Genomic DNA, 15,359 nt, shown 5'->3' with positions numbered 1-15,359 from the left:
CTCTAGGTGATATATACATACACTGACGTTTCAGAAGTACTTTTCTAAAACATAGTCAAAACTCCTCCCCAAACTACCCAGAAAACAGGATTTTTTTCACTAGCCATAATAAATATAAACATAGTAGAAAGTAATTTTCTGCAAAGCAGTATGAATAATTTTCATTTCGAAGTAAACTTCTAAAAAAGTTTATACTTTTTTCCCATAGGAACCATCAGACAAATTATTAAGGAATAAAAATTCTCAGATGAGTCCGATGAACTTAAACTTGTAAGACAATTATTAAAGTATTTTACCTTCCATACTATATTGAGTCCCAAACCATTTCTCCTTGAGGTCACATTTTCCTTCATTAGCACCAGACAGTAGAACAAGATTTGCTTTTTGCGGAACTAGCTGATTAAGGGCTTCAGCAATGACCTAATTGGGGTAGGAGGAGACACACACACAAACACACACAATAACAACTTTAACCTAATACATCTCTGTTAAAAAGGCAAAACCGTATTATGTTAGGCATCCCCAAGATCCTGACATCTTGATGCACATGAAATTTATCTATACTTATGAACACCCCAATTTATAAAACTTCATTAGTCTATTAATTGTTTCAAATGTTTCTTAATAATACTATAAACTGTGTTCATTTCAAATCCTACATAATAATAGAACTAGCAGTAAAAATAGCTCTCATTTACTAAGTTTTACTATGTGCCAGGTAGTCTTTAACATACATTATTTCATTTAATCTTAAAACAACTCTAAGGTATACTCAATTTTATAAAGAATACGACTCCAGTTCCTGTTAAAAGTTATCTAATTTGCTTGGGTTAAAGATTACATAATATGCACAGAACAACACAGCTAGAAATAGCAAATGTGGAGTTCTAAACAAGTTTGTACATGGTTCCAAAGACTATGCTTACACTACTTCATCCCCAAGAATCAGTAAAATGATCCCTCAGCAAGGCCCCCTTCAGTAATCCTTCAACTATGGTAGGAGTAAACACAAGATTTTGTGGGTAAGGTCTGAAACCCTAACTACCAACTAAAGACTATTTCTTTGAGAAAAAACAATAAATGGAGGTTCAGAATAGAATACTTGGACCCCAGGGCCCAATCTTTCTAGGAGATAACAAGAATGTGTGATTACTGCTTCCTCCTTTACCCTTCCCTACCTCTAAAATTTTGGAATACCCTATTATTAAGGTTTCTCAACTTCAGCATTATTAATATCTTGGTCCAAATAATACTTTACTGTGGGGTGCTGTCTTTTGCACTGTAGGATGGTTAGCTGCCACTTCTGGCTTCTCACCCACTAGATGATCTAACCCTAGTTGTGACAACTGAAATGTCTCCAGACACTGACAAATATCCCCTGGGGGGCAAATCATCCAACTGAAAACTGCTATGAGAACTCATATGGAGCAAAATGACTTACTCCCAAAGAGGAAGGAAGGAAAAACGCCAACAAGTATTTATTTGTATATAATATACAAAAGTCACATGTTTCAAAATTCAGGGAATCCTATATTTCTCATAAATATTTTCAAAATGGTTAAAATGTAATTGCCCAGAGTCTCTAACTGAGCTAAAAGGTAAGCAAAACAACTCTCCAAGTAAGCCTAGCAACTAAAGCACATAATTCTTAGTAATCACTTTTTTAGTAGATGTTATAACCCTTGAAAAATAGTGACAATAATTGTACCTGACAAAAGGACTTTTCTCCTCATATTTAAAACATGATCAAATACAACAATCATGAAAAATTACCCACAAAACGACTGATATTTCATTTAAATTAGAAATTCAACAAATTTAGCCAAGTTTTCTACATTTCCACAGTTCTTAAGTGTATCTCCGCACTTTGTCCCCCTCCTCTTTGTCTAAAAGTAACTCTTAGAAATGAAACCTTACTTCTGGCTTGTATTCAAAAAGAAGCTGATCTCCAGTGAGAAAGTCCTGTAGTGGGTACAGCTGCATGTTTTCACACATATTTTCCACATACTCAACTGGATCTGTCTGTAAAGAGAGAATTATTTCACACCAGAAACTTCCATTATTCTTAATTTACCACAGAACAGAAATAATTTTTCTTTTCTTTAAACAATGAAACCAAAAGCTTCTGAACAGAAATATACTGAGCAGATATAATTTTGGCTAAGAATTTGATCCTCACTCAAGCCTCACACTGGGCATAGCAATCACGTAAAAAAAAAAAAAAAAGAGAAAAAAGAGAGAGGGTAATTTGATGCTCAGAATTCTAATAAAATTTAGCCAAAGAAAATTTACCACCTTAAGGAATTTAACCTGACACCCCTCCCATCCCCATCCTGAGCCCTATAACACACTAGGCTCTGATCACGTCACAGCCTCATCATGAGAGCATTACAATACTGAACTGTAAATGCTTGTTTAGAAGTGCCCCATGTGACCAATGTCCTTAAAGAGAGAGTCTTCATCATTTTATCACTATAGCCTAAGACCGAAAACTACCTGTAAACATGAATCAATGCAGAAATCAAAATGTGTCATTAGATAAAAGTCTTGATATTAGAAATTATATTCATCAGTATATTTCCCCAATTTAAAACTGAAAGAGTATCCAAAAGTTCTCTAACCTATGAAATGAAAATGCTTTTTTTTTTCCCCCCAAGGGTTTATTTGACAAGCTTAAGCTTGGGCCCAAGTATACCCAACACAGCGGAGTAGGGACTTGGACCCCGAACCAGATTACAGTCGGAGTTTAAAAAAATTTTTTTTTTAATTTACTTGACAGACAGAGATCACAAGTAGGCAGAGAGAGAGGAAGGAAAGCAGGCTCCCTGCTGAGCAGAGAGCCTGATGCCGGGCTCCATCCCAGGACACTGGGATCATGACCTGAGCGGAAAGCAGAGGCTTTAACCCACTGAGGCCACCCAGGTGCCCCTGAAAATGCTTTTACAAAGGAAAGCAATCAAATACTTATTGAGCACCCAGACGTTCAGAATCTTAAAACTGCCAAGTCCTTCAGATACCAAGTGGTTCCACTCCTACTTTTTTAAGGAAATACACTTGCCCAAAGCCACACAGTAAATAAAAGGTTGAGCAGACACTTGAACTTGGGCCTTCGAATGTAGCAGCAAACACTCTTTCCAAAGTACCACACTATTCAGTCTTTTACTAGACACTATGGGTTGTTCTCTTATATAACGGGAGACAGAAGAGAAGTGAAGGTTACTGCATTCATAGAGAAGAAATGAGACATGCATACACTGAACTAGAGACCACAGGTATATGTTATCTACTATATTATCACATAAAAATAGAATAAGAAAAAAATAGAAAATTTCCACTTCCTACCTCAGGAAACATTCCTGAATCAAGTTGACCGGTTACTAAGGTGCTATTATTATTTAAAACAATTCCACTTACTCTGTTCTCATTTTTTATTTTTTAAGTAATTTATTCTCACCAGCCACTTACTTATAAATTAACTGCTCTGGTATGCAAAAAAACTATGATTCAAAATATTTCCAATGAGAAACCACTAAGGACCCTGGCTAAAAGCAGATCTCTAGTGCCAAGGCAATAGAACAGGTACTAAGAAAAACACTTAAATGCTACTCTTTCATTTTTTTAAAAGATATAATTTACATATTATAAAATTCACACTTTTAAAGTACACAATTAAAAATGAAATAAAATTTTTTAAAATTATACAAAGTTGTACAACTATTCACCACCATCTAGAGAATATTTGCTTTGCTCCAAAAGGAAACTCCTATAACCATTAAACATTCGCTCCCTACTACCCACTCCCCCCCAGTGACTGGCAACCATCAATCTTTGTGCTGGATCTCTATGCTTTACCTACTCTGGAAATTTCATATAAATGGAATCATATAACATGTGACGTGTGGTGACTGCCTTTCACTTAACATGTTTCCAAGTTTCACCCATGTTGCAGCATGAATCAGTACTTTATATAATTTTCACAGCTCAGTAATACTCCATCATGTGCATATTCTATATATTGTTTAACCATGCATTCGTTGACATTTAGGTATTTGCACTTTGTGGGCTATACTGTTACTAGAAATATTTGTGTACAAGTATTTGTGTGGACATGCCTTCCATTCTCTTGGATGAATACATAGAAGAACTTAACAGTAGAGCTCATATGGTAATTCTGTTTAACTTTTTAAGGAACTGCCAAACTGTTTTTCCAAAGCTGCTATACCACTTTACAATTCCCACCAGCAATGTATGAGGATTCTAATTTCTCTATTTCTTCTCCAACACTTTTTATTATCTGTCCTCTAATTTTTTTTATCTACTACAAACTTTCATTGCCTTGTTATTACATTATTTCTGTTTTCTGCCTACAAAAAAGCAATTAAACACCTTGTTCTAGTTCATATTGTTGATTTATAAGACATACTAAGTCCAAGTTTCTATAGGAAATAATTTGTTTTAATTCCTTAATTAAGGGTACCTGGATGGCTCAGTCAGTTGAGCGGCTGCCTTTGGCTCAAGTCATGATCCCAGGATCCTGGGATCGAATACTGGGTCAGGCTCCCTGCTCAGCAGAGTCTGTTTCTCCCTCTCCTTCTGCCCCTCACCCTGGCTCACACTCTCTCACAAATAAATAAAATCTTAAATAAATAAATAAGCAAATAAACAAATAAATGAATTTCTTAAATAAGACTGCTCTGAATAGTTTAAAAAGGGCATTCCTACTTGCCTTTGATGAAGACCAGAAAAAATCTAAAGAAGAGATATTCTAACTTTGTTTAAAAAAAAAATGTATAAAAGCCAAAATAAGCTGAGCTACTTGATTTAATTTAGCAGTTCACACAGAGATACAGACCTTTCTGATTTGTTCTCACTTTGTACTGATTAGGTTTTAATCTAAGATGTCATGGGCTCATATTTTAAAATCAAGACAAGTATTCATGAATATTGCAAATGGTAAAAACAGGAACTACAAAAATGGGGAGATGTCAGTAAAAAAACATCTTGAAATGATCTGCTAAGAAGAAACTGGAGGGGCAGAACAAAAATGTCATTCAACCAATGCAAAAAGCTGATCCCCCCAAAAAAGAATCTGGGTATCTCTTAGGGTTGTAGTTCACAATTCTTTTTTTTTTTTTTTAAAGGTTTTATTTATTTATTTGACAGACAGAGATCACAAGTAGGCTGAGAGGCAGGCAGAGAGAGAGAGGTAGAAGCAGGCTCCCCACTGAGCAGAGAGCCCGATGTGGGGCTCGATCCCAGGACCCTGGGATCATGACCTGAGCCAAAGGCAGAGCTTTAACCCACTGAGCCACCCAGGAGCCCCATAGTCCACAATTCTTGATCCCACTCCTTCCCTGCCATAGTTCTGACCCACATGCTGCCACCACAGCTGATAAGGACACTGAACAAAATTACTCCTAATAAGGTAAGTGGGAGGACTTGTGGAGTTCTATGCCTGTAACTCCACTTACAGTGGGGACGTGTCTATAAGGCCCTGTAATGGCCAATAGATGTGTCAAAGCAGCCTGTTTTCATAGAATAAGATTTTTATTTCTATTTCAATGATTCAAGTATACAGAGCAGATTACACAGGAATCAACAGTAACTGAAAGCTTACAGTTTTTGTGACCTTGTCCTCATGTACCTAAATCTTCTCTACTTATTCAGGAAATCATCTTTGGTGATGACCAAAAAGGCAGCTTTAAGAAGCTCTATGAAGCAGTTCTAAATTAGGGGTTTTTAATCCAGGGTCCACAGACATTTCCCACAAGATATATCAATGAACAAATTCAGGAGTGTATATGTGCATGAATTGGTTGGGAAGAAATGATGTATTTATTTTCGGTAACCTCTAAATTAGCATTTTTATTCTATTATGAATATAGGTACAAACCACACTTGTATTAGCGGGATCTATGACTAACCAATAAAAATCACAATATAGTAGGGTCAATTAAGCATCTGCCTTCAGCTCAGGTCATGATCTTAGGGTCCTGGGATCAAGCCCCACACAAGCCCCACATCAAGCTTAGCAGGTAATCTGCTTCTCCCTCTTCCTCTGCCCCCCCCACCCCCTGTGCGTGCTCTCTCAAATAAATAAATAAGATCTTTTAAAAAAAGTAATCACAATATAGTTCTCACAGATATCTCACACTCACTGCTACTTAAAACTGAAGTAACTGTTAGACTTAGACTTTATTATTTAATGTTAATAAAGATACACATTTATTTTTTGAACATTTTGAGTACTTTACTTCAATATTCCTTCGAAAACTACTGTATTTTATTTCACTTAGAAACACTATTTTATGAATTGTGTAACATATATGTAATATACAAATTACACAGAAAATTGTGTGACCCATATATGTATGTATACGTATCATTTTTTTTTTAAAGTAGGCTCCACACCCAGTGTGAAGTCCAATGCAGGGCTTGAACTCATGACTCTAAGATTAAGACCTCAGCTGAGATCAAGAGTCAGAAGATTAACAGAGTGAACCACCCAGGCATCCCTGGTTTGTGTAATATTTGACAACATTGTTTCAATGTAATTTCCTGGGTAGGACAATTTTAGTGAGGTTTATGCAAAAGAATACATTTGTGTAGCAGATATATGCTACAAAACATTCAGAAGTGAAGTATCATAATATCTGTAATTAAATCTCAAATGTTTTGGGGAAAAGATATGTATACATGCACATGCATATATAAGGAAAGAAAGAAATAGAAAATATGGGGTACCTGGATGGCTCAGTCAGTTGGGTGCCTGCCTTTGGTTCAGGTCATGACCCCAAAGTCCTGGGATCAAGTCCCACCTCAGGCTCCTTGCTCAGCAGGGAGTCTGCTTCTCCCTCTGCTCTTCACCCTGTTTGTGGTCTCTCTTGCTCACTCTCTCTCTCTCAAATAAAATATTTTTTAAAACCACAAATTTGTCTTTTAAAGAAAGAGAACAGAAAATATGGAAAGCTATTAACAACTAGTGAATCTAGGTGAGGGATAAATCAGTGGTCACTGTACCACTATGACAAATTTCTGAGAGCTTAAAAAGTTGAAGGGATGAAAATACTATTCTGAGGATTCAACAGATTTCCAAAGAGATCCAAGACACAAAAAGGGTTTTTGTTTGTTTTTTGTTGTTGTTGTTTTCAAGATTTTATTTATTTGACAGACAGAGATCACAAGTAGACAGAGAGAGGCAGGCGGGGTGGGGGGGTGGGGCGAATGACTAGGCTCCCTGTTGAGCTCCCCATTGATGTGGGGCTCAATCCCAGGACCCTCAGATCATGACCTGAGCCGAAAGCAGAGGCTTAACCCACTGATCCACCCAGCTGCCCCACAAAAAGGGTTTTAAAGAAATCCTGCTTTAAACTCCTTACCTTTCAGCCTTATATTATACCTTCCTTTCAAAGACACATAGGATCATTTACTTTTTCACAATAACCCAGAATTCTTTATTTATGTTTTTCTCATTGCTTACAGTGTATCCAGCCTTATCTGTTTTTTAATGCTGAACTCAATTCAAATTTACCACATCTATGGAGCCTTCCCTGATTCTATTCAGATGGAAGGCAAATGTTCTCCTTGCCCTGAAATCCTGAAGTACACCGTTTCTCATAGTACATAAGGTAATTATCACAGAATTACCCTGTAGAATGTCTTTGTCATATCAGAATTCCCAAAATATCAAGTAACATAGCAAGTCATCCATGAACGTTAAAGGACAGACAGTTGGATGAATTCATAGATAAAATGACTGTCACACAAGATCTGTGTCAATCCACCTAATGTTCTCACTGTTACTCAAGATACGTACTTAAAAACACAAGAGTTAATTTTCAGATAACCTCAAGGCCATCTTAGGACTCACATGACAGAGAGTGGCAGAATTAAAACTCCAGTGACACTTCCAAAAAGAGGAATAATGTCCACACCAGTTTCAACTTGGTCACAGATAACACTCAAAAAGAATTTGACTTCCAGTACCTGTTCTTGGTAATGAAATTCATTATCCTCAATTTTCTGAATCTCTTCAAAAATTCTGTGAAAGAAGAAAATTTTAAGTAGAAGATATATTTAAATTTATTGGAATCTTCAGCAAGGAAAGAGAAAAAAAAGCAGACTGGCCACATTAATGTAAACACTTAATGTTTCAAGTTTCCCATGCAGTATTCACATGTAAAAGAATCAGAATATGGAGCCAGTGAAGGAACTTAAGCAGGAAATGCCTGAAAAACCATCATGGTAGGACTAAAACATGTTTATTTGGCAGACTGAAGGCTAGGACTGAACACTCTAGGACTGATTTCTAGCCTAATTGTACTATGTACATATTACCTTTTTTCTGGGCCTAGCTTCTGCAGCATTTTCAAATACTGAAAGACAGTATGAGCAACCTGAAAACAAAACATCTAGTTATGTTTTTGCATAAAGTAATATCTATATTTCTTAAATTCCATTTTAATTATTTACCTCATAGAAATGTTCATAACCCTCATCAGTCAACGTAATGGAAATGCTGAACACTGAGTAAGTAGAATTTTGCTCAAATCCTGTCTCACCATTTCCACCAAATAGTGCAAGAGCCCAGCACCTATTGTTAGGAAAAAATGAATCCACTCAATTATCTTGGGATTGACAGTCTACAAATACTTCAAATTAACAAAATAGGTAGGCTTTCTTTGTAAAATTTGGGAAACTCAGAGGAAAACGTGCTTTCCAAAAGTAAGTTTAAAAGTATAAATTTTTGAAGTACAAGGCCTCCCAAGCAACAGTACTATATGCAAGAATCACCAGGAGGTAACAGCCATATTTATGGACGCACTGATACATATTATAACACAGTAATAATATTAATAGTTTTATGAAGAGACAGTAGTTTCTGTTGAAGACAACAGCACCAAATATTAAAATTATGGTTGCTGGGAGGCATTTCGTTCATCCCATTTGAACCTGTCTCCGAGAAGAAGCTTAAAATACTTCAGATATATCCCTACTTGGGATATCAAATGAGCTCTTTGAGACTATCAGCTAACCTCTACAGGTTGTCTAAGAAAGAAGCAATGAGACTCTGTCTTTTCCTGACTAGAATAATCCTGTAAACCTAAAAGAAGAAGGGAAGAAACCAGAAGGAAGAATGTGAAATTCTAATAAAGTTCGGTAAGGTAGAAAAACTGTGTACATCTTAAAGCATATTGCATATATTATGTAAGATATACATGTAACTAATACCATCAGTTTATTCTTTTATAATAACCCTAGTCTTTTAGCTTTCTTTGAATGTTCTAGTCATACCACTCCTTTAAAGTACTTACTTAAATTTCTCATCTTCCTTTCCATTCTTGAATTAGTGTACAGAAAAATCAAACAAGGAAGTATTTTAATTATTGGTCCTGATTTAAAGCTATCTTTCTATGATTTGACTAGGCAACTTAACCAAGTGCTTATTAAATGCATTAGGAAACATTCTGCTAACACAGTTGCATATAATGTTCACAGTCCCACTATTTGTTATGATTTCTCTGCCCAGTGTAGTTTTCATTAAAGTTCACCTTCCGGGTTGGGAAAGGCTGGAGATCCACAGCATTTAAATAATCGACTTCTTTACCATTCAAATCTAAATTCTTGATTAGAGCTAAGCTTTTTTGTAACTCTGGAATTCATTTATTTATGATTTTTTAAATTTTGTGTACAACTAACTTCCAATAAGGGCTAAATGGTAGCTTCTGAGGAAATGCACAAATACAATAGGGCTATTAAAATAATTTAGGTATTAAAGTGACTATAATTAAGCATTAGATCTGATTCTCGGCTTTTTGACAGATAAAACAAGAAGAATAGGTTATAGAATGCTTATTGTCTATTATATTTCAGAGACTGCTACCCTGAAAATACTTATTAATTAAATACTTGCTTTTTTCTAAGGTAAGAAAGAATGCTGCCTTTGCCTTCATGCCCAACCAGCCAGGAGATATAATGAAGTGGCTTCACCCTTTAAAAAAAAATGTTAAGGTCAAAAATAAAAATAATTAAGGTATAAGCACACAAGGAATTCTTACTTCAACTATTATGATATTTAAGAATATGACTATAAATTTACCACATAAATTCCACCACACATGAAATTATTATTAACTTGATAATAGCACAGTAAATACAGAAAACATGGTAAAATTTAACTTCATCTGAAATCACTGAATGAGTATGATCATTTCAAAACTAAGACTACAACTTTTTCTCTTGAATGCCAAACTTCTTTTTATGGTAAAATATTTCATTTTTGTTTCACCCCAAATGGAAATAATATAGATTATCATTTTAGAACCTAATACAGAGAATGAATCCCCCAGTGTCAGGAAAAACTTTCAGTATTGCATCAAGCTCTGTAGTAAAATGAAATGTATTGCTTTATGGGTCAGAAAATCTAGCTTATAGTTTTAGTTATTCCTTTAAGTAAATGCATGATCTAGAACAAGAGACGTAACCTCATTGTATTTTTCTTTTTCTCTTCACTTGCCCAGCTACTTACTCATAAAGTTTTCATGACAATGTAATGTAACAGGTGTAAAAATGTTAGTCTGAGTAATTATATATATATTATTTAAATTGTCTTTTCCCACTGGCTTCTATTACTATTTCAGAAATGTATTGCTACAAAATAAAACTGTATAGAAAAATAAAGTTAAGAAAGCTAAGCATTCTTTTAGTTTATGGAATTCAATACACTCTTAAAAGTTAAGTTATAATATTAGGATCTTGACTACATTAAGCAATCTTCAAACCCCACACAAAACTGTTTCAAAATACGAACTTGAATTATATCTATCCTAAGACTGATACAGGGGAATAAATTAAAGAATGAATGCTGTAGATTACACAACACCTGCATCTGAACAAAACTAATGGTTTTGTATTTGGTTACTCTGTAGGTATAAACAAGGGTAGGGAGGGAAAAAATAAAACAAGATGGGATACAGCGGGAGACAAACCATAAGAGACTCTTAATCTCACAAAACAAACTGAGGGGTTGCTGGGGGGTGGGAGGTTAGGGATAGGGTGGCTGGGGGATGGACATCGGAGAGGGTATGTGCTATCGTGAGTGCTGTGAAATGTGCAAGCCTGATGATTCACAGACCTGTACCCCTGGGGCAAAAAATACATTATATGTTAATTTAAAAAAATAAAATAAAAATAAGCCGTTTCATCCTTGAAAAAAAAAAAAAGAGTTCAGATTCTAAAATTTAAATGTCAGTGTTCAGATGTCAACTCTGCCAATTACATGTGTATGACTTTGAGCATCTGTAAAATTAAAAGGTAACTAATTTTAAAAAAGGGGGGACTTCTTTGTCTAATTTTAATTTTTAAAAAGGGGGGACTTCTTTGTGGGGAACAAAAAAAAAAAAGGCTTCCCCAAAAGGCTAATTCACAGAATTAGAAATTCAAGATGAATGATGAAGGGCATATTAAAACAAATAGCCCATAAAAATAATAACTGGATGGAAACATACAGAGATTTTAACATTTTTTGGAAAACATAATTGTGAATGACTTTTTCCTACTTTTCAGTAATTTTCAAGATTTCTACAATAAACTACCTTAGTAATCAATCAGGATAAATCAGCCTTTATTAATTAGAAAAATAAGCATTGCCCAAAAAAGGAAGAAGAGATATATAGTATAGTTTCATCTCCATAAAAAAAAGGTTTTATATTCACTGTTTCAATGTCTGAAGGATATATAAGAAAGTATTAATGTTGGGTGTATTTCCCAGAAACAAAAATTGGAAGCACTTTATTTTAGTTAATACTCTTTTGCCCTATTTTAATATTTTACAAGAATGTATTATTTTTATAGTAAAAAGTTAAATACAAGGAGCTTTTAAACATGCATATAATAATTTTAACACTTTCGAAGACACTCTACCATAACTACAGAATCAATGTATATTGCTTTTTCCTGTGTTATCCTTGCACCAAAAGCAAGTAGGTAATACACGTTCTCTGCTTTCTTAAGGGAAGCATACCATTCTTGTTAACTTGATAGGATGATTGATTATTCTATCATATATGTGAAAAAAAGTTTTTAGTGAGCTTAAGCAATATTACTTTCCTTTTGCTTCTGTGTTTATCCTCATGGGTTTGTTCTGTTGGTAATGTTTTTTTTTTTTTTAAATAAGGTAAATTTTTATCAGTTCCTTAGCATTTGTTTTAATCAGAAAAGTATTTGTAGGTATTGACTGATCCTTTAAAGAACTTCTTGCCCTTGCTATTCTGCTCATGTAAGATAACTATATAAATAAGCTGGGAAAATATTTTCCTCATCTATATAACTCTTCCCTAATTCATTACCACCTCAAAAGTGTAGGTCCTTCAGATTTAGGCTGTAGTCATATTCCAGGCTCAAAATTACTTTACTTTTTGACAAGCTCAAACTAAGTGGTCACCTCTAACAAATCAACCATAAGCTAATATATTTGGTACTCAAAGTACTAAAGAATATAATTACATTCACACAAAGATAGTTATTTTCAAAGACTCAGAAAAGGCAACTAGCTTTAAGAAAACTCTAGTTTTTATACCTAAGAAGACATTAAAATATATAGCCAGGTTCAAAAACTCCAGTAGTGGGGTCCCAGTTTATCAAATAACAGAACATTCAAATTGAAACTGTTTAATATGCTTCCAAAATATCACTCTCATTCAGTTTCCAATGCAGTAAATTTGCCCTGGACTCTTACCTGTAATGTTGCTGTTGAGGGGGAAGTGCCCATGTGATGGTCAGAGCATGAATTTTTCTGATTGGAACAACTAAACAAAAATATTTTCCAGAAAAACAGATATAAGTGTTTCTCCATTAATTTTTCTTATGCTACACGAATTTTTTAAATATATTTCATCCTCCAGTAAACAGGGGAAGGTTAAATACAATGCAATTATTATTTCAAGTTGCCAATTTTCCAATTTTATAAATTTCTTTTCAGTGTGTTTTCATAGGTAGAGAAAATGGATAAAAGAACTATGAAAATATGAAATACTCCTAAGAAGGATCCCTTCTTGCAAGAAAGAATACAGGACTAGGAGCTGGGAAACCCATGGTTGAAATCTAGCCCTACATCTATCTTGCTATATGTGTTTATGTAACCTTGAGGAAAATCATTCTCATTTAAATCTTTTTGTATCTGTTTTCTTATCATATGGAAAGGGGGTTAGGCTAAAGTAGCTCTATGATTCTTCCCAGTGCTATTACTCTATGATTCTATGAAGAGAAAATACAAAGCCAGAAAGAATACAACAGAAATAAGCTGTGTCTGGGAAGAGTCAGCTGAGATAGAATGGAGTGGGCAGCAGATAAAGGGTGTGACAAAACAGTCATTGATCAAAGAAAGGAAGAGGAGAGAGATTGGCAGTGGGGTAAAGTGGGGTAAAGAAGAGGAGGCAATCAGGAAAAAAAGGCGGGGGGATCTGCCATCATAGAAAGAGCAAAGAAAGAAAAAAGTTGAATTAGGAATATTTCTGCAATATTCACTATGGGCAATTTGTTATGTAAATTATAGCATAATCATGTGGTGGCTCATTGGGAAATTCTTACAAATATAATATTAAATGACAAAAGTAAGAGATAGATGTGTATATACTTTATCATCTCAACTATGTTAAAATACACCTACAGAAACTCAAAAGAAATTTGCCAAAATGACTTCTCTAAGATTTAAGGGTGATTTTCCAATTTCTTTACACTTTATTTTTATTTTTCTTCATTTAAAAGAAATTGTTTTTATAATTGAGATAAAAGGAAATAATCTCCAAAGCCTTATCCCTCCTCTGTTTTTTTTTCCTTTTAAAGATAATAAAGAGCAGTGCATAGATAAAATGAACTTGGAAAGAAACGTCAATCAAAGAAAAAAAGGGAGTAAGGGGAAAACAAGGAGAAAGCATAAAACAGACTCGAGTAGCAGCAAGGCAGCAGACCAATCTGTTACTGGTCTGCTGTCCGTCACTAACTGGATCGCCTCTGTCCTTCTTACTCTCTTTCCAACCCAGCTGTACTTTCTGTTGTGTTGTCATTTTCAAAGAAAATTGGCAGCCTCAAGTAAGTTTTAGAGAATGCGCTACAGTTATTTCAAACAGTTTTAAACCTTTGGTTCACGAACCTCTATAAAGTTTGTTAAATGCTGGTGTGTCAAATGGATCCGTTAAATGGCCAAAGTTTGGTTTGGGTAACCCACTGAAAATAAAACAAATATATTAAAATTTAATTGGCAAAAGCCTCTATAAGCAGTATCTTTAGGGATGCCTAACTGATAGGTATTTATAATCTATTCTACATACTCCTGGCTAAAAAGCATTCTAGGCATAAGCAAATAGATGGCAACAATGCCACAAAATCCTGAGCTTAACCTAGTCTTCATCTCAGTCCCAGTAACTCAAATATCTCCAAAACTCATGGGAGACAGAAAAAAATGAAGTGAAAGGGCCTCCCTTCCCAATATTTACTGCCTCTATCAGCCTCATTCAACTTAAATTCTCCTCCCATATAAAGCCATTTCAGAAAGAAAACATACTAGAGGTATTTTTAATTCAACAAGTATAAATGGAATGATTATTAGGTTATCGAGCAGTATATTAGACACTTGGTATTTAAAGACATGGACTCTCTTTCTAGAGGCTTCTCATTTGACTGAAGATATTGTTAACTGTCTCGTCTAAAACACTGTCAATATGAATTATTATTAAATACCCAGAAGACTTTTTAACCTGTCCAATTAAGGAACCAAAGTTGTTAGTGATTACTAAGAGAACTTCTAAAAATTGTCTATCAGGGATTGACAGGACCTAATGAATTCCTCTTGTCAACACACCCCTGATTTTTTGTTAAAGGTTCACACATTTCAATCTGCCATTCAACATTTCCATAGCTCATACTCATTTCTTATCCAAACAAACAAAACAAACAAAACAACCCCATAACTTTGGCATGGCTTTCATTATCTTTCCATACCTAAAAAGTACTGCTAAATTATCAATGAAAATTTACATAAAGCCAAGTTAATAATAACCAATCAGTTGTTACTACAAATATTCTAAAATTTCCATAGCCAATTTTTCTTTCATAAATTTAAAGTAAATTATGTCCTAGAATGAGGAACTGGAAAAAAAAATCTAACTTACTCACCTGATGCAAGAAAAAAAACCTGATTTCATTTATTGCATTAAAATACAAATACTAGGAGTAGGAAGAAGGACTTAATTGCTTCAAAATTAATTTTCTGATATTCTTTATTACAATACAACAAAGTGTATTCATCATGTTGATGAATTTGAGGTAAACAAAAAGTAGCAGTTTTTCGAACTGGAACCATA

General features: G+C 34.5%; 1 protein-coding gene across 3 annotated transcripts in view; it reads right to left on the bottom strand.

The window, feature by feature from the left end:
- NRDC (nardilysin convertase) overlaps positions 1–15,359 on the bottom strand; it is a 97,609-nt gene that overhangs the window by 15,986 nt on the left and 66,264 nt on the right. For all 3 annotated transcript variants that reach the window (XR_004276200.1, XM_032302358.1, XM_032302359.1), the window contains 8 exons: positions 14,150–14,223; positions 12,737–12,806; positions 9,914–9,991; positions 8,473–8,593; positions 8,338–8,396; positions 7,987–8,041; positions 1,918–2,022; positions 297–420 (listed from right to left, as the gene is read on the bottom strand). Coding sequence is in view for 2 of the 3 variants with exons in the window: in XM_032302358.1 (XP_032158249.1) it covers positions 297–420; positions 1,918–2,022; positions 7,987–8,041; positions 8,338–8,396; positions 8,473–8,593; positions 9,914–9,991; positions 12,737–12,806; positions 14,150–14,223 (686 nt within the window). In the remaining variant the exon portion in view is untranslated. The remainder of the gene's footprint in view (positions 1–296; positions 421–1,917; positions 2,023–7,986; positions 8,042–8,337; positions 8,397–8,472; positions 8,594–9,913; positions 9,992–12,736; positions 12,807–14,149; positions 14,224–15,359) is intronic.

Source organism: Mustela erminea, chromosome 10 (assembly GCF_009829155.1).
Source record: "Mustela erminea isolate mMusErm1 chromosome 10, mMusErm1.Pri, whole genome shotgun sequence".
NCBI lineage: Eukaryota > Metazoa > Chordata > Mammalia > Carnivora > Mustelidae > Mustela > Mustela erminea.
This window is presented reverse-complemented; position numbering and strand designations above follow the sequence as displayed.